This window comes from Mugil cephalus, chromosome 11 (genome assembly GCF_022458985.1).
Source record: "Mugil cephalus isolate CIBA_MC_2020 chromosome 11, CIBA_Mcephalus_1.1, whole genome shotgun sequence".
Taxonomy (NCBI): domain Eukaryota; kingdom Metazoa; phylum Chordata; class Actinopteri; order Mugiliformes; family Mugilidae; genus Mugil; species Mugil cephalus.
In genome coordinates, this window is record NC_061780.1 from 18,529,211 (window position 1) to 18,554,324 (window position 25,114).

General features: G+C 44.3%; 1 protein-coding gene across 2 annotated transcripts in view; it reads left to right on the top strand.

Annotated features, from left to right (window-relative positions):
• Positions 1-12,039: 12,039 nt before the first annotated feature.
• The window catches only part of LOC125016891 (nuclear factor of activated T-cells, cytoplasmic 1-like), a 55,455-nt gene continuing 42,380 nt past the window's right edge, over positions 12,040-25,114 (top strand). The window contains exons 1-3 of one of the 2 annotated variants that reach the window (XM_047599647.1): positions 12,040-12,863; positions 16,043-17,141; positions 18,813-18,972. In XM_047599647.1, coding sequence (XP_047455603.1) covers positions 12,740-12,863; positions 16,043-17,141; positions 18,813-18,972 — 1,383 coding nt within the window. In that variant the 5' untranslated portion in view covers positions 12,040-12,739. Of the gene's footprint in view, positions 12,864-14,028; positions 14,703-16,042; positions 17,142-18,812; positions 18,973-25,114 lie in introns of those variants that run through there. The other variant, XM_047599648.1, reaches the window with a different exon arrangement.

Sequence of the window (25,114 nt, forward strand, 5' to 3'; positions counted from 1 at the left end):
GTTAACTTATATTGTCCAGATGTATTTACACATGCCGCCACAATTGCAAGAGTAGAACGCCATTATTTCTGGCAAGAAGACCTTCTTCTTGACGTGTGTGCACAGGTGTGTGTGGCTTACATGTATTTCTGCGTACATACATGTGCGTGGGCACATCTGTGCATTTCTCGGTATGTTTGTCTATTTTTCCTTGGCAGCTCCTGATCTCCTTTTACTGGAGACTGATTATGGGTCCAGATGATTTCCCAGAAGCAGTAGCGTTTTTTTTTGGGAACGTGTGACACATGGGAGCTTCTGAGTAGCAGTGCCTCCTGCTGCCAGGGCTGACTGGCTCGCAAACCATGAAGCAATGAAACGAAGAAAGTATTCATGCAGGATTTCGCAATGAATGTGTCATAATCTCAAAACCCATCACGGATCTTTACATCGAGGTATTAGCTCTGGTAAATATGATACCATACACAAGATTTACTAACGTGCCGTACTACACGTGGAGAAAAAAAAAACACGCTTGCTCTCATAAACTGTATATCCCCTCTGATGCTATGGATAAATTAAACAAATGGGATGTTGTATACTTGATAATCTTTGGGTACACACAAAGGACTTTAACTGTGGCCATGCCCTGTTCGAAAACACCACAGTATGCACAGTTACCTGCAATAGATCACGCAACTGCATGCCCTGTCAGTAAAAAAAAAAAATAAAGTCAGTTTAGTCAAGGCTAGTCCTGGATATACTTGCATAGCGCAGGTTGAGAGTATCCTGCTCATGGGGGAAATGAATGAATGGAAGTTTGCAATGTGTCTCTCCTCTAAATGTTCTAACTGAACAACATCTTCGCAACCGCAGCATGGGCCACATCAGAGTCTTGATTTTCAGACAATGGTCAACTTGTTGGAAAAGAATTCATGAATCATCACGTTTCGTGTCACTCTGTAACACTGGTAGACACTAGAACTAGACTAAAATATAAATCCCAGATCCTAACAGTCACTGAATACGAAATGGCAATTTGTAAAATGAGACTATTACTTATTGAAATTGTGCTTTCATAATAAACCATGCAAGTTATCAGTAGCTACAGCAGCCAGTTTTCCTACTTGAGTATGTTTCCTGGAGAGGGTTCCCTCATTACACGATTATACTATTTGGTTTCAGCAGCAGAACGTCCAAACTGCAGCATCAGGGTATTCCTTCGGATTGGGATCACTGTCTGAGGTCGGGAATACCACTGTAGGATTCAAGTGAAAAACATACCACCAGATTGAGTTTCCAGAAACATGGGGAGACGCTTAAGGCTGTGGGGTGGAAGGGAATGACTTCAGATCCAGAGCAGGGCATCACGTTCTCTCCCCAAGGATCTGCACTTTGTTAGGTCTGGTTTTACCTCAGTGGAGTTTTAATGGTGTAAAATCAACTGAGAGAGAAAAAAACAGTTTCTTCACTTGGGTTGATGTGTGTATGAATATGTTAGTTTGTGGAATCCAACCACACGTGACTCACTCTGACCTGATGAGTTTTTCATGCGGACGCACAGATTCTGATTTGGCCTGCGTGTCTGTGTCATGCACTTTTAAGACATGCTTTTAAGTGTGTGTGTGTGTGTGTGTGTGTGTTTAAAAAGAGCTTAAAAAGCAGAACACAGCCCCATGTAATCCGGATATCTACGTACCGCTGACACAGGGAGGGTGAGGGTCGAGGCCCAGGCCTCTGGGGAGTTGTCCAAAACTTGAGCGTCACAGTCCTCAATCTGTTGCTCAATCCTCATGCGATGCATTCACTCTCCAGTAGCATCAGGGCCAGACGGGGGTGAATCAAAGGAGATATCTGACTAATAACACAGTATGAATCACAACATTTTTATCAAGAGTCTTTATGGTGTGCCGTTTGTTACCAAAGCAGACAAGGCGTATTACTAAGGTAGTGACTTGTTAGGATTCCTACTCCATAGCCAAAACATTTCGCAATGCCACAAAACTATATATGAGCAATTTTTTATTTTTATTATTGTTAATAATTACTTTTATTAAGTTACCTGGGATTTCTGTTTAAATTAATGGACTAGCTGACCACTTGGTGGCCACTCTTGTAAAAGTATACTTACATATTCCAGATATGGATGAACCAAGTTAAAACACAAGATTACGGGTAAAAATATATAACACCCAATTTCAGCATTCAAGACCACTGCCGTGGTCACTGTAGATCCTTAACTGAATACATGTGTAGTACTGTTTTTGTTGTGGTGACACCATCAGAGGAGTCAATTACTCTATAGCAGCCAAAGAAGAAAGACTAGCGTCAGAGTTTAGCATTCCCTGCTTTTCTCTATTCAATTTCTATCACAACCACCCAGCTATGTCTGAAGCCCTTTCACACTACAAGAAAATCCTGCGTTGGGGCCTTTTGGCAGTGTGAAAGGGTTGCTCAGGCATTCGTTCCCAGGACAAATGATCCTGCAAACGGGCCTGTGTATTCTGATTTTGTCACTGGACAGCCCACCAGACTGTCATGGAAGCTCCAGGGCTGCGAGAGCTACTCACTCAGATCTTAAAGTTTTGGTCCACTCCCATAAGATCAGTCTTCCTGTTCATCTCCCCGAGACCGATCTCTGAAGGGCAGAGATTTTTTTCACTCAAACAAATCAAATGTGAAGCTACACGATCGGATACGTGAATTAACTCTATGTCTCATGCTTGGGAAGTCCCACCGATCGGTGTATCCGGATGTAAACTGCGCATGCTCGACTGTTTATATCAGGCTTGTATAGTGATATAGTACCTTTTTTATAAATCACGGCAGCGCACTGCCTTTTGTACACTTTGCGTTGCGTGAAACAACAATGCTAACGTACGACTTACTGAAGTCCACATTGCTATTGTTTATCTTGCAGTGTTCTGGCGCATTAAATGTGTAATGATGACATTATCAACACGGACATATAAGAGGGAGGAAAAAAACAGGGATGCTCACAGCAGGAGGTCTGATCCGCGACTGCTGGCAGTCTGAAACCCACCAAGGCAAGTCAATCATGGTCAGAAAGTCCCAAAACATTCCTCTATTTTCAGTGTGAAAGCAATATATAAACTCCATTTTGCCACTCAATCCATGCTAGAATAATTTAATCATTACTAAATCTAGATAATTTGGAGTCCTTGAGCACATTAAAGAGTCAGTGGGAAGAAGACTTGGAGATGAGAATCCCAGATGATGTTTGGAAGGAAGTCCTAGCTAGGATGCATTCCTCATTGATCTGTTTTGCGTCTTACGGTTGCGGTTAGTTCAAGGCCATGCATCGCCTTCACTGGTCTAAAATAGAAGCCATATTCATCCCTAATGTTGACCTTTTGCGTGATCGATTCAGCACCACCAGACAGGCTTTCACACATGTTCTGGTTTTGTCCAAATCTCCATACCTCTTTGTAGTCAATGTCTGAAACCTTACCAGGCGTCTTTAAAGTACTCATGGAGCCCCGACTTAATTTGTTTAATTTTTGATTGAAGATCTTGTACACTATCTCTACAAGACGCTGTGCCCACAGGTTTTATTCTGAATGAATATCGATCACGCTAGTTCCTATTATTTGATTCTGTCACTTAGGGTTACAGTAACATTACCGAAAGAGGTTACATTGTGTTAATGTAGTCACGTTTATGAATACTGCCTTTTATATATTATGAAAAAAAAAACAATAAAAAATGAATGAAAAGATGAAAGACTGGCAAAGTCCAATCTATGGAATTAACTAATAAAAGAACAGAAGCATTTATCTCATGGTCTCATGGAACCCGTGATCTCGAAAATAATTGCCAACGCAGCCATTCTCAGCTTCCATAGACAGTAAACCATTGTGAGACATTTTATTTTATGAAGACCAATGAAAGAAACGCTCAGTGAGTCACTGCGCTAATTTGCACAAGCTTGTGGAATATAGGCTAGCCCAGAGGTGATGGAATCAGGACTTTACGTGCCTGTATTTTGTCTGATGATAGGTACATGCTGTGGCTAAAAATAAGCTACAAAGGGTGGCAAGAGCAGTAATGTAGCAGGCTGGAAAACAATGAGCATTACACATAGTAAATTTTCCCTTTTAGTTATAAATATTATAATTGGTGCAGCCTTAAAGCAAGGTATGGCAGTCGTAGAGGAGTATATAAAAGCAAGGTAAAGTAATTTATAAAGAAAAATGAATTATTTTTACAAATGAGATACATTGATTCTTTAGGTTCATTCATTGTGTTTCTTGAATCACCTGTTAAGTGTTACTATATTATTATATACTGCCATTTACACTCTATTTAAGGGTTAAAGAGGTGACTAAACCGATTTTAGGGGAATGGGCCATTACATTTGCCCATATATCAAGATGCCAACTGTAAAACTGTAAAACATCCAACCCATATGCTGACCCTGGAACCTTCTAACCCTTTTAAGTCACAACAGTAAAAAAAGAAAGAAAAAAACATGCAACTGGACAGCTGCCATGGTTTCCAAGCAACGCTCACACAAACAGCAGGAAACAGAAGAGGGGATCCCATCACAGGGGCCATGGAAGAGGAAAAGGAGACAGGAAAAGGAGAGAAAAAACGAGGTTCGTAGTTCAGTTGACCCCCTCCCACATAAGTGCCCGTTATTTTTCTGGACTCTTGGTCAGGCTGTCTGCTGGCCGAACTTTTGACTGGAGTGTGACGGCAATGTAAGCCAGGATCGAGCTATTTTTAATCATTTTATGACATGTCAATACCTACACCAAGGACAGGTCATAGACTCATAATAACAGCAGTGTACAGTAAGTGACCTGCTTCAAGCTTTTTCTGTATTAGCACTGACTTGAACTGATATATTTCTCTCCGCGTCAATCAGCTGCCACTCTCTTAGGGTACAAAAATTAGATATCTCTCATTTTAAATTTAAACAATAGTGGTAAAGAATCCAGTCTCGTAAACAAAATGGGTGGGGTCCTGTTTCGACTTGTCCTTGAAAAGTTTTTTTGTATTGTATGAGTGTGCCTACTGGTGTGACAAGGCTAAAGGAGGCGCTAACATACTGCTGCTCCTTTGAAATGTGATACCACACGTGGACGGTCTGGAGGAATCCAACACTGATTGAACAGAAGAATCAGTTGTTGTTACAAGACCCTGTGCTTCCTGAGGACGCTCTGTGTGCCTTCCACTATTAATAATAATAAATCTTCTTTAAGCCAATCTGGAGGAAATAGTCGAACTGCATAACTGCATTTTATGCTTTCACTTGCTCGCATTTTACAAGAAAGCAAAGACAACCAAGGAAGTTCATGAACATGCATTGTGTGGTTTCAAGAAGCGTATCTACGAACACCCATTTGGATTTCATTACGGGGCACGATTCCACTGATACAGATAAATAAATACCTTGGCACACAATTCGATGGTCCTACAACCAGTCCTGCCAGGCCAAACAATTTGATTGGCCTGTTTGATCCATGCTGGAGCATGAATCAGTTCCCAACGGAGAAACTCCAGACCAACCTTCTGCTGCTTGCGTTTTATGAGCAAGGGAAGCCGGGCTGACTTCCAGGCTGCATGAGGTGTAAAATAATTTGGAAATCAAATAGTGTAAATGTCATAGTGACTTCTAGGGTTTCTGTGTCAGTCAGGCCAACAAACAGGGAACAGCACATCATTTTTCATGTTTATTCTTCTCAAGCGTGTTCAAAATGCAAATTTTCAAATACGTTTTCGCATCAAAATACAATTTTCCGACGCATCTCTCCATGCGACCTGACCTAGGGTTCCACATGATGATGCTTCCACATTTAAACCCTCGAGCGGTTGGTTGTAGCGCCTCTTTGTGACTGCGCCAAGCCCTCTTTGAGAATTGTATGTTATAGATCTTCCAAAATTACCCGAAGTACGTCACCGCCGAGTGGGCGCTTTCGTTTAAAAACCCCAGAAAGGAACACACATGGACACACCCTTTAATAACAGTGACTCTGAATTTTTGAGGTCACAGAAAAACAAATACGGGAGGAAGTCAGTGTCCTGATATGAATGATAACAATGAAATATGGAAAAGTCCTATAGGGGAATGATGTAGCCAACACTGACTGCCATATACTGTATGTGTCTGGTCAACGTAGCTAGGACATTTTACTGGTTATTTACATGTTTAGTGTATTTATGTGCATCAACTTGAATACAAAAGTGCCCATTTGTCTTGATTATATGAACAAGTTGGGGAAAATATGCCTGTTCACTTGATTGACAAGAGCCAGATAAGATAGAGGTGCTATCATGTTCAAAGGTCTGTACGAAACTGGAGTTAGGAAATGGGCAGGTTAGCTTAGCATGATGACTGGAAACAGAACAGAAAATTCCATAAACAATTAAAAACTATTTGCATTTTTATAAAATACAAATTTTTGTGCCAGTCTTTTCCTTTTAAATGGTTAGTGCTATCATCGTAGCACATGCTGCAGTATGTACTGATGGCATGACCCTTCAGTTCTCGTGGCATATTCAGTTTTGTATGTGTATGCCCTTCTTTCATGGCACTGGCACACAGCGTGAGCCACTTTTCTATCTCAGCTCTCCTTGAGTTTTATCACAGCAGGAAGGCAAGACCATTCAACAGTCCAACAATCATACGGCTTCAGCTTCATAATTAATGGAAAAATGTGAGAGTGGTATTAATCTTCTCATATGAAACCAAATTAATCTATTTCCCAAAATGCATTAGGGTTAATCCAAATAGAAACAATATCACTTAGGGGGCGAGTGTGAATTTAGTGAATTATGCACATACTGTATACTGTAACAGAAAAAAAAATGAGTAAGAATCCTTATTGATCACAGACCTATTATGTCATTATCACGCACATTTGCAAAGAAGGATTTCTTTTTATCAATTCTAAATGTGTACGCCATTAGCGTTGTCTTTGTGCCTCGTAAACCTCCTGTCATCTTTGAGTTAAATAAAAGAGCAATGGAAACAGTGACTGTCTGGTGACTCTCTGTGTTTGGTTGACAGGATGATTCAACGCAGTGAGACTGAGCTCAGATTTGTGATTGACCTGTTCGTATACCCAGATCCCTGGCTGTGCTGGACTGTATAAATGCGTTTTAATGTAGAGCAGCCAAGCCGGAGAGCCCTGCAGTAAAAGTGGCCTTGGCATATATCCTCGGGTTTAAATCACTGTAATGGACCTGGATGTGACAGTCATAGGCTAGAAAAATGAAACCATCCGCCCTCATAATCCCATAACCATTACAGGGATTGCAACAAAACTGAACGGATACACATTTTAATAGAAAAAAAAAATACGCTTACATCATACTGTTTTGTTTAAAACAGACAATACGGCCCTCTTCAGATGTCTTGGCCTGAGTAATTAACCGTGTTAGAAGTGATGTCGGAAAATTGTCTCATAGGTCGTGTGCCTTTGACCTATAGAAGCCGTTATTGGCCACAGGTTTTGAATTAGTTACACATGCGGGTAAGATACAGTACCCATTGCGGAGCTCTTATCACAACTCACGTTGTCAGCAAAAGCCGTCAAAGATAAAAAAAAAGAGAAGAAACAACACGGATAGAGTGCAGTAATAGATCATTAGTTGGACAAACACTGTTCTGATATTTCAACCCCGTGGAGCTGTATTTAATCTGGAGGATAACAAACGTGCAGTGGAGAGCATTATTATACTTCTGTGATTTTGTTTTCTCAGAGTTGCTGTTTTCTTTGCTGGGTATATTTTTTCTATGTAATATATTGTTTTTTCCCCCCCTACAGTTATTATTTAAATGTCAGATAGTATCTTGAATGGACATAGACTGTGCATATTGCGACGTGCACTGATCAGGCATAACATTATGACCACTGACAGGAGAAGTAATTAACATTGACCATCTTTTGACAATTCGGGAAACTTTTGGATCTGGGATTCGGGTGGATGTTACTAAGACATGTGCCACCTACCCATCCCATCCCAAACCAGGCACCCCCACCCAATAACAATGACACACCTTGATGGCAGCAGGCATCGTCAGCACACACACAAAAAAACAGGACAAGGTGTTGATCTTGGCCTCCAAATTCACTAGATCCCAAACTGATTAAGTATCTGTGGGATGATCCACAGAGGCCCCTCCCCTAAACCCATAGGACCCAAAGGCCCCCGGTAACAACATCCTGTTACCAGACACCACAGGACACCCTCAGAAGGCCCATACCCATTCTCTGATGGGTCACAAGGCTTGTGAAGGCACAAGGGAGACCTACACAGTATTAGGAAGGTGGTCATAATGTTATGCCTGATCAGTGTATGCAGTGTGTGAGGGTAGTGATTTTAAGTGGAAACAATCCAAGAGATATTAAATTAGCATCGCATGTAAACAACAGTGCCTCACACATTGGCTTCCTGAATTTTTTTTCTTTTTTTTTTTTTACAAACGCACAAACTTAGTCAATGGCCGTGTGACAATGACAGCCGTGCTCCTTTGGTTTACAAGCCAGACATATGCTACTTCCTATTCCGAAGAGGAATCTCTGAAAAAAGCCGGGAGCTAAACATACAGCAGTGTCCAGACATGCCTAAGATAGCTCCAAGCAGTTCTCCAATTGTGAGCACACAAAGTATGCACCTCCATACGCTGACAAAGGAAAAGCAGAAGTGTCGAGAAGTGTGTACAACTCGGGCTGTGTGCGCGCTACGCTCATGCCAAGGGACGGAACTGACCGCAGCCATTCACAACTTGGCCTCTTTAACCGCAGACTTCTTCATTCGACATCATCGCCGCTCGCATTAGACAGGAATAATATAAAACAACAGAGGGTGACTAGTAACCACGTCTGAGGCTGTGGTAGCTGCCACCCTCGCTGCAGGCTGACTAATAAACTTGTATCAACAGAGTGCGCACAAACGAGTGTTTACGGCTATTAAAAGCTGCCTGATTCAAGTTATGGCTCATAGAAAAACTTAGAAAATAGATAATAATAGTGTAGGGAACTCAAGATGCCAGTGTGCACATTTCCCCGGATATGTCAAACGTGAATTATATGTTGTAAAAGAGGGGATTAACTGTGCAGCTTTGAGGGAAGAGCTCGGGTTTGCAGCCTTGAATTTTATGTATCACAAAGATTCACCCGGAGTGAGCTTCACTTCTCTGTGTTTACACGTCTTGTTAGTGTCCTTGTGTTTGCCTCAAGCTCCGCTTTTCTTTTTTCCCCTCAAATGGTAGCATTCCTGACGTCTAGACAAACAAATACGACAGGACTAAGCCCAAAGTCTTGGAAGGCCCTAAGATGTGATTATTTATACCTGTCAACTTTTGGTCCGTCTTTCACATGTAAATCTTTTATGGGGAGTTCTAAGAAATGTATTCCAGCCGTGCCAAGAAATAGACTGACTCCTGGGCCAAACCGCTGGTAGTAAATATTATAGAAGCTGGCATTAAGTACAGCACTTATGCTGCAAAACCCACTCTTGTCATTTATTATATCATCAGCAGTACTGCCAAAGATTTCCAGTCCCTTTACAGCGATGCACCGCACTAAAGCGAAGCACAAATAGCAGAAAACAAGGGGAGAACCTTCAAGTAACACCAGCGGAGTTTGAGGTCCGCGACGGACGCGCCCGGCCCGGATTTGATCCCGGGCACGATGCGCTGCGCTGGACGAATCGCGAAACGGAGCAGTAACAGCTCAATTTGTGCAAATGCAAAAGCAGCATGTGTCTGTTTACGGGGACACGAGAAATGATCATTTTCTGTGAAACGCACGAGCGGGGGAGCAGGCCGCTCGTAAATCTGAGCGCGAGACGTCCCTCTCCCTAATGCTCTCCGCAGACATGTTGTGGCTGCTCGGTGCGTGCGGTGTCACAGGGCCAGATGTAGTAACACTATAAATTATAATCTTGCATTTCCAGAGAGGCGAAGTCTAATTCTGCTCGTTCTTTTACACAGCAACCTGTTCGGAATTCAAGCTTCACCGTTACTGATGCCAGTGCACGAGAGAATTTGAGTGGAGCGCATTATATTTAGCATAAAATAAAGCTTTGCTGGTCAAGTGTGCAAGGTGCTAGCATGAAGAGACAACGTTTTAGTACTCAGCAAGGGTATTTTCCAATTTGTCCGAATGACAAATTTATGTCTTGAACATTTATCTTCTGTTAAAAACAAATTAAGTAAGTAATTCAAAAATCTCATCTCATGTGTGGGTAAACTAGAGATTTCAATGTGAGCTTGAGTCCGACTGTTAAGAAAGGCACAGTCGTGTTTATGAAATGAGCTTCAAGGTAATCTATAGTTACTCCACATGCATACGTTATGAGCGTCATTAGACCATCAGGTTTTCACATCAGGCCTATCTATTTAAATGATTTATAGACTGCTTAATGACCTGATGCTTATAATGTCTGCTGCTGTAGACGGTCTGAAGTGCTCTGATTCTTGTTGACAGGCTGTAGCTAATGGCGCTTACCTCAGTATCACAAAATCCATCAAGATAAGCCTTCAGACTACCACCGAGCGGTGCCCCACCACGGGGTTCTGAAGCCGTCCAACAACCAGCCCCGTCCCGCTGCTGACAGTGCCAATCAGTTGTGCAGCTACATTTTTTTTTTTTTTTTTTTTTTTTCCTACCGCCGGTCTGTATCGTAATTCATCTCCTAAAGTATGTGATTCTGCTTTTTCATCTTTGAGCTCGCACGTGCACACCCGCCAAGCCGCAGCTGACGCCAGAGAGCTACTGTAGGCAAAGAAAACACAGCGTACCATTACTTTCCCCACATGCAGCCTGCTCGCGCCTGCCCCACAGCCCGCCTGCCCCCAAAAGCCAATCTGCTTCTGATTAAGTGCGATCATCCTCAAACTTGCCAGTCACTTTTCAGACTCGCAGGAGTCTCTCTCTCTCTCTCTATTTTTTTTTTTTTTTGAAATCTGGACCCCATTTAAAAGAAATTACCTTGCAGATTGTCTCTGCCATTGTTAATTGCACTCACGTAAGCTACCAGATATCCTTCTTCTGCTTAGTTTATGTTTTCCCATGTTTCTTTATCTCTTATTTGTAAAAAGTGGGACTGTTTCTACACATGCATTCAACAGTTACATGTTTTACCACTCCATAGTCTCTCCTTTAAATTTAATTTAATGATTTCATTATTATAATAGCACATCACATTTTAAATGTCAATTTACACCAATCAGCCACACCATTAAAACCACTGACAGAAGAAGTAAATACCATCGACCATCTTGTGGCAATTCAGTGTTCTGCTGGGAAACTTTTAGACCTGGATGTTACTCTGACACACAAACACCAAACCATTTAGGAAAAACTCAAAAAACATGAAAAACAGCGCAAAGTTTTGACCTGGCCTCCAGATTCACTAGATTCACACTCTGTGTGATGCATTGCAACATGCCTGATCCACAGGGGCGACCCCAGCCTTGACTCCAAAGCAGAGACTAAAATCATAAGATGGCAACTGTAAGCTTGATAAATGATAACAGGAGCGAAATTAAGAAAAAATGCTGACAAGAGAACCTCAGTATTTCCCTCAAAAGCTCAAGGCAGCACCACAGATTCACTGGGGACTGATCTGATACAAAGTAAGCAGAGATGAGGAACGCGGACTGTTTGTGCTACCGGTGGTTCGGGCCGGTTATTTCGGGCGAAACTGTGAAATTTTCCCTCAAACACAAGGGAAACCAATTTGGAAACGAAATGCGATATGTGTTGAGTTTTGATTGTAATCACAGGGATCGGGGGGAATGTTTGAACAATGCTGGTGATCATGTAAGTACGTGTTTGCCAGTGGTAACGAGGAAGCTCGTTATAGTCGTATCAGTGAGTGTGCTGCAAGGTGATACTTGGTGGTATCCTGTGTCCTGTAGGACCTTCACACCCTAAACATGGGAAAAAATCAGATGTCATGTGGGTTCATGTGGAGAAAAAAACATGAGGGGTTACATTGCTTTGGTTAGGAGGAAAGCTAAGGTTGTTTGTAGGTACTTCACAAAGGCTGTAATCAGAAATAGCATTGAGAAGAACATAAAAAAATACATATAAATTATTATAGATTTCATGGCACAAAACTTGAATGCCCCACTAGAAGTAAACTTACCTTAATTGTTCTCATAAACCAACTATTCATTACAAAAATGGCATGGATGGATCACTTGTTGACATTATCTTAAATGATATGCCCCCCCTCCCCTTCTGTCTTCCTCTCATGCAAACACAAACGTGTACATACCTCCCACCTCCTCCGGTGGGATCCCAGAGTGGAAGACATCATCAGGAGGTTGCAGGAGCCGGTCGCGTCATCCCTGGATGGGCGGCGCACTGAAGGGAGGACGGAGGGTGTTTCCCAGCATTAAAAGCACCGGAGCCGGCCCCTCTGACAAACCGCGCTGCGTCATCGACCTGGGGAGAATCTTTAAAACCTTCATTGGGGCGAAGGAGAGCCAAACTCACCTCAACCACAGCGCTCCATCCGCAGCCGTTACCGTGCCAGCGCCGCTCTCCCGATCCATCCGTTCCCGTCTCATTTGGCGTGCGCACCGTCCACCGGCGGTGCGTTTTCAAAAGTTGTACACTCGCTTTCTCCCTGTGACTCTCTCAACACTCTCGCCGCATTATGCATTCTATTTAACGGTGTATGAGGTGAAATCAGTTGTGCCGTGAACACAGCCACCGGGTGACGGCGTTGCTCGTTGGTGTCGCGCAGCCGGAGAAAGTTGCGCATCGCTTGTTGAATGCAGGATACCTTCTGTGTGCGCGTCAATTCCAAGTTCAGCTTTGGAGCAGCAGCCGGTAAGGAGCGGGGACTCCACACGCCTCTCACCTCTCTCGCCGTCGATATGAAGTCTGCAGAAGAAGGTAAATTTCCAAACCAGCGCGCACACACGTCTTGGTTAATCTTTTTAACTTTTATAGTCTTTATGTGGTGCAGCTCATGCAAACTGGTCTGTGTCATATTGCTGTTAGAATATTTTGTTCACATTTTGTAAAAAATAAAGAGGCGACTGGGAAGAAATATCGATAAATTGTTACTAATTAAAAAAATAAATTGTAATATTTTTTAGGAAGATGTTAAGATTTGTATTTGTGGTGTGACACGTTTGTTTTTCTTTAAAAGTGCCGCCAAACAAATGTTTTTCTTGATTTTTTTTTTTTTTTTTTTTTTGACTTGCCAGAATCGGATTATCTCGCTTTAAGTATGAGTGGCATGCACCCATTTTACACCCACACCATTAGGTGTCTCCAGCCTCTGCAGGTGCTTCCCATTGTGTGCAATAATGAAAGATAGTGGGGTTACAGTGTTGCACTTTTTAAAAAATGTGTTCCTGTCACTTTAAAAACACGTGTATTTTATGAATTCACAATTAGAGTATAGGTTATTTACACATGTGCAACTGGAGGTCAGAGGTCAGGGATTAATTAACTGCCTCCAGCTGTCGACAAAGTTTTGTTCTTTGCCTGCAGAGATGCTTGGATAGATTTAAATATGGAGGATGACTCAGCCTTGGTTATAATTATTTTAAGCTCTTTTATTCAGCATTTATAGCAGCAAAATTTAACATCACAAGTTTTGTCTTAATTCACACCGCTGACGTCACTGAGTCTTTGTGGATTTTGGAGAATTTAATTTTGTCTCCGAGGTTTCAGGCGAACGGGTGGTATTATTATTATTCATTTCGATCCCTCGGCATAAGCCTTATAATTGGTAACAGGCGTACGTTTGCGGGTGAGTGCGCGGCCGCCCGCCCGCGCGCGCGCACGCGAGAGAGAGAGAACTGTGATCTGTGCGTTCAAGGATGCCGGGGAGCTTGCTTGACAAGGAGACGTGCTTAACCACACACAGCTCCAGCAGGGCTGCTTCACTGCTACACAAGACACACACACACACACACACACACACACGGACTCTGCTGGTGTTTTGCCAAAGCCCATAGTCAGCCGTGTGCGATAAGTGGCCCTGGGGTTTTTAGTTGCAAAGGCTGCAGATGACTTCTGTGGGCGACCACCTATCTCCCTCTGAGGTCCCGTCAGTCTGAGCCCAGCCTAGACCACAATCCCCGTGGATAAACCCATCCATTCTTTAGTCACGCTGGTTTGATTGTGGGCAGGGAGCGTTTTGATCACAATAGCATAATTGAGAAAAATTGTCGAGAGAGCGTGCCACGAACTGTGTGATAGTCACTGTTTTCTAAATAACTCCGCTTACACCGCATTTTGAACTGCACTAATGCAGAGGCACTGCCTTGTGTTCAAGTGTGAGTCACTTTTTTTTTTTTATTTTTCTTTCATCCGTTTCGCCTCACAAATTCTCATCTGGTATAATTTTGTCGGTTCAGCAGACGTGACGCGGGTGACGCGGAAAAGCCAAGTTTCAAAATCATGCAGCGCACAAGAGTGAAAGCTGCACTGTGTTTGAGTGGGTGTTAGAAAAAGTCAGTGTTGGTTAAAAAAAAAAAAAAAACTGTCAAGGAGTGAAGTAGGGAGGTGTTTCATGGTGGGTGGAGTGGATAGGTTAGCATCTGTACAGACCAGAAAAGGAAAGCATCAGAGAAGTGTGAGCTGAGGGCATACTAGTTTTTGTGTTGACGCAGTGTATAATGACAGGGGCAGAAGAGAGTTTCCAGAATGACGAGCAGGAGTTTGATTTCAGCTATGTGTTTGAGTACAATCAGGGTGTTCAGAATGAACCTGAGAGAGGTGAGTACTTGGGGACCATGGTGGGTTTCTTCTTCTTCTTCTTCTTCTTCTTCTTCTTCTTCTTTTTTTCTTTTTGTGGCAAGGAAAGGAAAACGACATGAGTGAGTGTGTTTCTCTGTGAAAGAGTCAGTCAAAGGATAAGCTATTAAATGCCCTGCAGAAAAATTATAACTTTTCTAAGTCTGCGTTGTGCTAGTGGTGTGTGTTAAACCTGTGTGCTGTACATCACATAGTCACCTCTAAAAATAGGTTCCCATGAACTAATTTTACTTTGCTACCCACATATTATGTGGTGTGTGACAGATTTGTCATTTCATGTGATACACAGCATTGTGGTTGACAAATATAGCATGCTGCAGTGAGGGGAATGCCCTTCACTGAGCTTCATACTGAATGATATTCTTTCTGTGGCGACTTCTACCCTAGTTGACATTATCAATACAATGTAAGCGTGAAATTTACAATTTACAACTGTTGACACAGCAGCCACCTGGTAGAAGGCTGCGTGAAGAGGCACACCAGCCAGACTTCCAGTGACCAAATTCATATGCCAATGTCTGTCTATGATTTCCTTGTGCGCTTGCTTGCGCAGGCCCTTTTTGTTTGTGTGTGCGTCTGTGTGTGTGAGTGCAGCAAACTCTCCCTGACTTAATCACAAGCTCAGAGCAATGTGAGAGTGCTGTCAGTTTTCCACAGGGGAGGGCCTAATTCACTCAGTGAGTGATGCAATCAATCAAATAAAGCATCCATCAGTGCTGTTGGAGGAATTCCTGCAGAGCACATATGACAGCAGGGTGTGCCAAATTGAGCCTTAGATGAACTGATCAGACAGAGTGGATGTGCAACTTGTGACTGCACAACGACCATGTATAGTAACTGCTTTGAGATGATTGCTAAGCTTCTCCAGATGTTTATAGAGCGTAGTCAGTCTGTGCAAGTCACTACAGTAACATGTGTAACAAGTGGCTTAGTAGGTAGATTGTGTTGTCCACTAATCAGAAGGGTTAGCATGTTGAACCGCATGCCAAAGCATCTTTGAGCAAGACTCTGAACCTCAAAATGCTCATGTGGCATTGTGACTGTAAAGCCATTAATGTAGAAGGTATTAATGAAGTTATTATAACTTAAATTCAGGAACAAGACCACACCCCATGTCATTCTATTCCCTGTGCTTACCTATAAAGGTGTGCCTTCACCCTCTCACCTCCCTTTTGAAATCCATCCATTTCCCTCACATCTTGTCTACCAATAAACGTCTGTGCTTTTATTAAGGTGTGGTCTTTGCTGTAGTGAATCGTGTCTATTTTATTTTTTTTAATAAATATGCTTCTTTTTTTCAGATGCATACAGCTACACACCAAATGTCAGCCTGTCCCTTCCGCTGGGTATGGGGAACCCTTGTCTGGCCAACCAGTACCACACTTTGCAGACCAGTCCTATCATCTCAGTTTCTTCATGCCACCAGACAGGCTACAGCCTCCAAAATGACAACCACGCAGCATCGGGCTATTACCTGCCCCACGGTTTGAGACCCAACGGTGCCCCGGCCCTGGAAAGCCCTCGTATCGAGATCACAGCCTACAGCCAGTACCCAGAGGATGAGGTAGAAGAGAGCTGCAGTGAGGACCACATCATCAAACGAGGAGTTAATTCCATCGTCACACTGACACTGCCCAATGCAGACGGCTACCGTGATCCCAGCTGCCTCAGCCCAGCAAGTAGCATTTCCTCACGCAGCTGCAACTCCGAGGCATCATCCTACGAGTCTGGCTTCTACAACTATGACAACTCCCCACAGAACTCCCCCTGGCAGTCTCCATGCGTTTCTCCCCGAGGGTCGTCCTCGCTTCTCTCGTGTCCACATGCCAGCGGCCCTGCAGGCTCCCCTCACCACTCACCCTCCACCTCCCCTCAGATTGGAGCTATGGCCGATGAAGGCTGGCCAGCACAACCTCGTGGCTCAAGGCCAAACTCCCCTTCCTGCAGCGGAGGTGGCGGAGGCAGCAGCGGAGGCATGGGGAAGAGAAAGTACAGCTTCAATGGCAATTCCTACCGTCAGACGACCTGCTCACCCAGCCAGTCGCCCGTCCCCTCTCCACATGGCTCCCCCAGGGTTAGTGTCACAGACGAGAGCTGGCTGGCCAACACCAACCAGTACACCAACTCCGCCATCGTCGCTGCCATCAATGCTCTGACCACAGACGGAGTGGTGGACATGGGGGAGGGAATTCCAATCAAGACACGGAAGACGATGCTGGACCACTCAGCATCTATGAGTTTGAAGGTTGAACCTGGTGGTGAGGAGCTGGGCCATGATGGGGAGCTCTGCCATGAGGACTACCCCTCGCGCCTGGCCCTCAAGAAAGAGAACTACTGCGGAGGGTTCCTTGATGTGCCACAGCATCCATACTCCTGGTCTAAACCCAAGCCTTACCTCAGGTAGGTTGTGTATTTCCACGGCAGAATTAAACCTGACTGAAATACGCCATGAGAAGACACTGATGCACAGATTTGTACTTCTTCAGACAGATTATTTCAGTCTGAGGACCACCATTTTCTAGACAGTGCTGTTTATCCAATTGCATTACTCCTAGTTGTCTTTTTGTTTCTATATTTAGTATACCTTCATTGTGAGGAGGAGAAGATTGTTTTAGTTCTTAATCTTCAAAGGCCACATCAAAAGGCACAAACTCAAAGATACAAGCTCTCCACTTCCAAAAGAGCTCTCTTTGAAGATCAAAACTTTCATAAATCATAATTCACAGTGAGGAGTCGCTCAGCATACGCGTGCTGCCGTTGCTAAGATAACCAACACACAAACACAACAACGCATTCAGGCGCAGGCATTCACTCACAATATTACTCTCATGCACACAAAGATACTGTTGATTTTTGTCTTTTGAGCAAGGTAAGCTTTTTTCTTTTTTTTTGTTTCCTTGCTGCATTTTTTTCTCCCAGCCAATAACACAGTTTCCTGCTGGAAATCAAGTGTTTGATTAAGATAGTGAGCTACAGGAAGTAATGGTGACAGGCCTGGCTGAAGGGGAAGGAGTCTGCGAGTTAATCAGCCGGCTTGCTGCGCTACTCTGTCGCGCCACCGGCCCATCTCTTTCTGTGTAGCCAGTGTGATGTCATGCACTGACGGGGCAGATAAAGCCCTGCGGGGGGAAATCGGTTCGTTTTGGGTCAACAAACAGCCCTCAAGTTCCACAGAGATGCCAGAGATTGGTTTCAGTTGAGCCACCCTTCAGGTCAGGGGTTTGCGTTTACCAGGCATCCGGCACAGAGAAATATTGTCTTGCACATGTTTGTTTTGGTTTAGATATCTCCGCCTTGTTCACATGGGAAGCTCTGACTCCCCATCTCTAGAACAATGATGTTGAGGGAGGCCATCTGTAGCTCTGAGAAAGAGATATCACCCTCAAAAGCGGGGTGTGCAGCTGAACTTCTTCCAGTGTATAACTCCATTGTCTTCAATACACGCGTGGCTGTTTATAACAGTACAGCCACCCTCTTGTAATGGATGATTATTGCGTCAAAGGATGGCCTGATTGCCGGTTAGTGTGAGATTTGTTTTTGTGCCCTAGAAATGTCTTCACTCCCACTGTCACTTTCTTAACACCCCGTGTCTGTTTCCACCTGTCATACCATAATCGAAAACACACCGCTCTCTAACCAGGGCACATTTGTCTCTCATTTATTTTTCATAAAAAAGGGCCACTAATTATTACCAAGGCTCAAGGAATTACGCACGTCAGGGAATTACTTCAAATGATTAGATTATAGACCATGATGAAATGGAGGAAAGGAATCAAACCAGTTGGGTTAGACCAAAGACTGAAGTGTCACATTTTAAGGCTAATTTAAAGCAATTTTAGAGCATTTTGATTCAGACTTTGTTAACAGCAGCTGGACCCCAGATCCCTGGAATAAAACTTAAGAGTTCCTACTTTGGTGAAGCCAATGGAAGGCGAAGTAGATAAAGCAGAAAATTCATTAAAAAGACATTCCCATTCTCAATGTGTCATGGTTTCATTCCAAGCACTCAGCAGAAAATTATATGTCATTTAACTTTCCCCTAATGATAGTAAATGTATCATATCATTACAGCCAATCCCTGCCAGCACTTGACTGGCAGCTTCCGTCCTGCTCTGGCCCGTACAACCTGCAGATTGAGGTGCAGCCGAAGTCCCACCACAGGGCCCATTACGAGACCGAGGGCAGCCGAGGAGCCGTGAAGGCGCTGTCTGGAGGACATCCCGTAGTACAGGTATGCCACGAGCACGCGCACTTCATGGATCAGACTCAAGGTGTGCATGTTTGTATCTATTAATTTACCAGAGGCAGAGTTTGTCTTGTGTGTTCGAACCGTGTAATAAGTCGCTGTCATTACAGCATGAGTGGTAACAAGTGGATGCTGATTAACAGCAGATGTTGTGTCCAACAACAAGCCAATGACATTGACATTTGGCTGTCGCTGACGTTATGACAGCATGCAGTCACAGAGTGAAGTCAGGGCAGACATTCCTTTCATTATTCTGGACTTTCATGATCTATCTTTTTTTATTTTTCATTTTTAGTCTTGTTTTTTTCTATCTTATGACCAGATTCTTCAGATCTTAGCATAAATTATCAGTCAGACTATGTTCATGTTGCTACTGAAGAGATGCTATCATTGAATATTGAATATATATTTAAAAATCTTACACTGGTATGATATTCAATGTGCTACTTCATTATCGAGTTATTGATTGCATTTTAAAAAGACTGGCCTTTCTTGTAACTTTTTAGCAGCGCTGCAGTATTTACTGCGTTATTAATGTTCCCTTAAGCTTAGAGAGTCAATCTACTGCCGTAAAAGGTCGCTCTGACCAGCAGCAGTGCACGCTGACTCAATTAGTACAGAGGAGGACCATCGCCTCTCACTATTATACTTGGCAAACACTTAAAGAGCACACGTCAGTCTCACCAGCAGCTTAGCACAGAGCTCCTTTCTCTGCTCCACTGTCATCACGCTGCGCTGACATCTCAGTTTACACAAGGTGGGGATTTATTGGAGCGTGCACGTCTTTAAGAGAGGGCCAATTTGTCTTTAATGTAGTTGATTCGAACTAAAACTGCCTTCATTCTACGTCTTGTTAAACTGTATTTAAAGAAAGAAATGAAAGATTTTTAGATGGTAGATGCTCTGTTTTTTGTGTGTGTAGTCACACTCTGCTCCCTGAGATTTTTTTTTTCTTTTTTAGACCAGTTTAAGGTTGGTGGTCCATCCTTGTCACACACTTAGCATTTGACGTTGTTAGCGCCACAGCTGTTTTGTAAATAGATGTTGTCAGCACATCCTGGTACGCTCAGTGTCAAATGCACTTGACAGCTGTTGGCCAACGCGGTGTTATAAACAGACCTGTCAACCTTTAGGTTTTCTCTGTAAATACAGGTAATCATTCCCCTTCATTGCAAACCTTTGTATATCAACGGGAGGATGAATCAACATTTACTCTCGCACCTCCCCACGCCGCAGTAAGAGGCCGACCAGACTCGGTCTGCCATACACAGCTGTGGCAGGTGAGAGTGTTTTCGATTCAGTCCGTGGCCCTTTCTGACGCGCTCGCTCTAGGGCCCAGGGTCATAAAAAATGTCCCGTCTGTCTTTGCATGCGAAGTTTTAGCCTGATTTAGGCTGAGGAGTTACTTCATGCATGGCAGGCAGTGATTTAGCTTTGCAAGGATATTTCTGATGATGCCAACCCATCGTTAGTAAGCAGCAGCCACAGAGAAAATATGATGGCTGGTTTACCGTCACACCTGCTCTAATATCCCATACTTTGCTCTCTTGACATGATTTATGCTTTGGATACTGCATGTGCAGTCAATTGGGATATGTTGAATGGAAACCGCTGCGAGCATGGCAGCTGGCTGAAAAGTAAATCTGTGAGGATTAGGCAATCAAGTGTACATGCTGGAGGGATATAGAGGAACATGTACTGTATCCTCACAGAGTTTGAAGCACAACATTTTTCATGAAACCTGACTTTTTCACTCCTTTTTCGATCCCTCTGTCTCTGTTGTGGTGCTCGGTGAAATTGTCTTGTTGTAATCCTGTAGGATAGAGCACGCTGTAGTCCCAAGTGCCCCGTGGTAATGAGTGGCAGGCGCTGGATGGGTGAGGTGCAGTCAAGGAGAATGAGTCAATAATGACACCGGGGCAAGGGTGTAGGAAGCAGCTAAGGAAGTGTGTGTGTGTGTGCGCTGCTTAAGACTGGGTAGCGTAGAAAGAAAGAGAGAGAAGAGGCAGAGGGAGTCGCCAAGCAGCTGGGTCTTGGCTCGGCTGCCCCTAGAGATGCTCTGTATCCTGCTGATTAGGACCTGAGTAGCCCTGAGGTTGGCTGATCATGGTGGGGGTGGATGGGAGACAGAATCCCAGCGCCCATCGGATGCCACCTCCCCTTTCCATGCACCGGTGCCTCCTTCTCTCCCTGGGGGGCCTGTGCATGTCGCTCCCTGTGAACCGTTCATCCTTCAACCGTCTCCCAAATCCACATCAGCAGGCGTCCCTTGGTTAAAGCCCAGTCATCCACGGCTCTGTTGTTTTTTCAGCTCATGGATGATCAGACACGCGCGCCGTGAGTTATGGTGACATGTGTTGGAAAGCAACACTTGGTTGAAAAATGAAAAACATGAAAGGATACACTCGTATCCTGGAGAGACTGACGGGTAGTCAAATCAAAATGCTCAAGGGTCCATTTGCTGTTGTTGTCTTGCTATTCCTTGTTTTCTTCTTTGGATGGAGATTCTGTGGAAGGGCGGGAGGACGCATGGATAAATGAGTGTCTTTACATTAGCTGCATCCTGCTGAAAAGATTATAGGTTGCACTTACCCATTACCCTACCGCTGCTTGCTTACTGGTTCTCTGCGCCTCCCGTACCAAATCTTGGTCCCGTGTTTTGTCCTTCCCTCTGCTCCTTCTGCATCTGCAGCCTTTCAATCACCTCGCTCACCACTGGTCCACTTCGTGACCCCCGCGGCTGCTTTTCCACTTTATTCACTGCAGCAGACCACAATGACATTAAGAGGATCATGGGTACTCCACTGGCTCTTCTCACACTGTTCCAGACGCTCCCTTCCCTCGCCACAGCTATGCCCAACGTCTACAGGATGATTTTCAAAGCCCTCCTCAGGAAAAACCAACAACCTGGTCTACCTTGACTCAGGCTCCTGCCGCAACAGTGATTGATGGTTTTTTCCAGAGGAGAACACTGGGAAAAAAAAGTTAAATGTGGTGAATTATTCTCATTGAGAATATAGTGACCAAGGACGTGACCTTGCTCTGGTCTGAAATATGGGTTTTGTTAAAGATGTTGCAAAGACTTTCAGGTTCGGCTTCAGTCAGGACACACACACACACACATCCACGAGGCCTTGGTAACAGCAGACAACAACACCTGTGGAGTATTAAACCTATTCTACAGCACGCAGTATAGTCCTGCATTTGGCCTGTTCATGCAGGATAATCACTGGCCTATAGGGCTTTCCCCCCTTACACATACACACACTCTCTCATTAGGTCTAAAGCAGCAACAGACATGGTGTAATTTCAACAGGATGTGGCCATCATCCCTATTAGCGTGTGCGTGACTTAATACCCATCTCCCTTCCTCTGCAGCAGTACGCAGCGAACGTCAAATTTGTAGTATGTTTCCGCCACGACGACATGAAAGACTGCCTGAGAACATGTGCTCGGCCCCTCACATGTGCGGTTTCACCTTGGGTTCCGGTTCTCGCCGGCTGCGTAATGTCTCGAAGAAACCCCCCGATCCGCAGCACCCTGTGCTGTGGCTGCTAATTGCTCATTAAATCTGCTGCCGCCTCTTGTTTGATATTCAAAATGCTTGGCGAGCCCAGCAGTGCCGTTAGAGAGTAGTCTGGGCTGTTATTCGGTGCCCATAGGGGTATTTATGCCACTCTCCAATTGTGGTTCTCCATCTGCGGGGCTTCCCTTACACTGGTCTTGGGCTACCACTAATTACCAGTTAATAGCAAGTGGAAAAAGTAGAGAGAAATGTGCATCGTTTTCACTGGTTTGAGGTGATAACCAGACAGCCCACAGATTTATGAGGCAAGACACTACTGGGTAGTGTTACTTTTAGGGGTGCACAGCAGTCATCTGTGCATCATCTTACTCATATTCTCTGTAGGTTTGGATGATATTTCTTATGGCAGGCTGTGCTGGTAACAAAGCCATTATTTTTATGTGGAATTTGGACCCTCGCTGGTCTAGACATGGGCTTGTGCTTGAAACTGTGCCCTTAATGACATAACACCGAAGTACTCAATTCTACAAAAACTTTGAGGGATATAGCTGTTTGGTTGCTCTTAAAAGGAGCAGCATGTGGAGCCATGGAAACGCAGTACATTAAAGGATTGCATATGTTGCCTTATGCATTCAATATGAGGCACTGGAGACATTAACAGGGCAGGAGGGTGATGGAGTAAAGTCTGGAAGGAGAGACAACTTGGATGAGTGTACATTTAATTGGGTACAGCAAAGGCTGGCTGTGTGCGTGTGTCAGCACTTGACAGAGAGGGGAGCGTGATAATGGGAAAAAGCCTGAATCTGCCGTTGTGTTTCCTCCTCCCCTGCCTCAGGCTTACCCCTCCACCCCCCTCCTCTGCTGCTTCCAGTCGTCCTCTCCCTCTCCTCACCTCTCCTCACTTCTCCCTCCTCTGCGCCACGTGGACCTCTACGAGTCATGACATTTCTCCAGGCAGTGATGAAATCACTGGATAGAAGGCAGCCCACTGCAAGCCTGTGGAGTGTATCCACACTCAATTTCTAGCCAGGCCAGACATATCTAATTTACCACCAAGTTCGTATTAAACTTTACATGTTCAAATGCTTCTCCTTTAACTGCTGAGGCCAGGTGGAGACAGAAATAAGAATGTCACCATGACTAAAGAAACTGAAGGATAAATATATATATATATTTAGCTGCAGAAAAAAAAAATACCCTCATTATTTTATCACAGTTGATTTTCACTGAGTGAAACAAATGAGTAAATTGAAAGAAAAAAAAACAAAACAAAAAAAAAAAACACCCCAGAGGCTGAAGCTTTCTGTACTGGTGATGGATCTGAAATGGTCCCCAAGGCAAATGGGAGATGAATGGTGGAGAGCAGACAGGATGCTGCCTCCTCTCCCTTTTAAGCTCACCCTCCATATCATCACAACTGACCCAGACAATGCAGCTGCATACAATTACACAATTAATGCATCAGCTGCCACATCCGCAATGTTTTACTTAAGCCCCAGCTATCAGAAATGGTTCATGCAACAGTGGCTTGCGGTGGGAGGTGTAAATGGATCTAGCTGACACGGTGGCTGGAGTTGGCACCCAGAAACAGCAGCAAATCAAGCCTCGATTTAAACTCAGTTTAGATTATCTGAAAATAAATATACAGTGCATGTGCCAGACGGGCTGCCGTTCCAACGAGGGAAGCTCATCTGGTCAACATTAGCGGCTCTCTGGTCCAACCTCACAGGCGGCATTGAACACAAATACAGTGCTGAGGTCACAGGTGTGTGTCCATGCGTATGTATGTGCGCCAAGCCCAGGTTGTTGGCCCCCACTTTAAGTTTACGGCTATCTCGACTCCCTCCGTCGTATTCCCCCTTTGAGGATAAAATGAAGAAGTAAGTTTTGCGCTCTGCTTGTGGTGTGCAGTTGAGTGAGCATCACAGGAGTTTAGCAGAAGAGAAAGGGGGGACCGTAAGGAGAGGGTCAGGGGAGCACATATGGTAAAGGGATTGAGGGAGGTCGACCAAGGGGGACTAGACCGTTTTCTTTTGCTGCTGGGAAGACCAGCGTCACCAAGGCTACCAACTGACCTCATTAATCACTTCCTTTCTTCCATGAGGTCATTACAGTTTTGAGTAGGGACGCCACCGTAATCGCGTGCTACCGCAGGGCGAGTGAAGCGATAAGGACCCCCCACCCGCCCACACTCTCCACCTCCCTCCTGCCTCTCTTGTGGGCCTCCTTATAGCCACGTGGCGGCTGAGGTAATGGTTGGAGGTCACAGAGGAATCCAAAGATGTCTACCAAGGCGTAAGTGACAGACGACACGGCTTTGCAGAGTGGCTGTCTGTCCTTTATTAAATCTTAAGGCAACGTCATGCAATTTAATGCTGCAGTGTTGCAGATTTGTACCTCATGCTCCACCGTAGCCCTCCAGCAAGTCAGTGGACACGTAACTGGTAGCATGTGCGGCTATGGATAATTACTTCTGGTGACACCATAAGTAAAATATAACAAGGAGAGCCGGTGAGATCACTGTGCAGATGAAGTGGTCTCTTGGGATGCCAAGACTTCAAGAAGCTCCTGACCTCGGCCTAACTCACTGATGACTAGCAT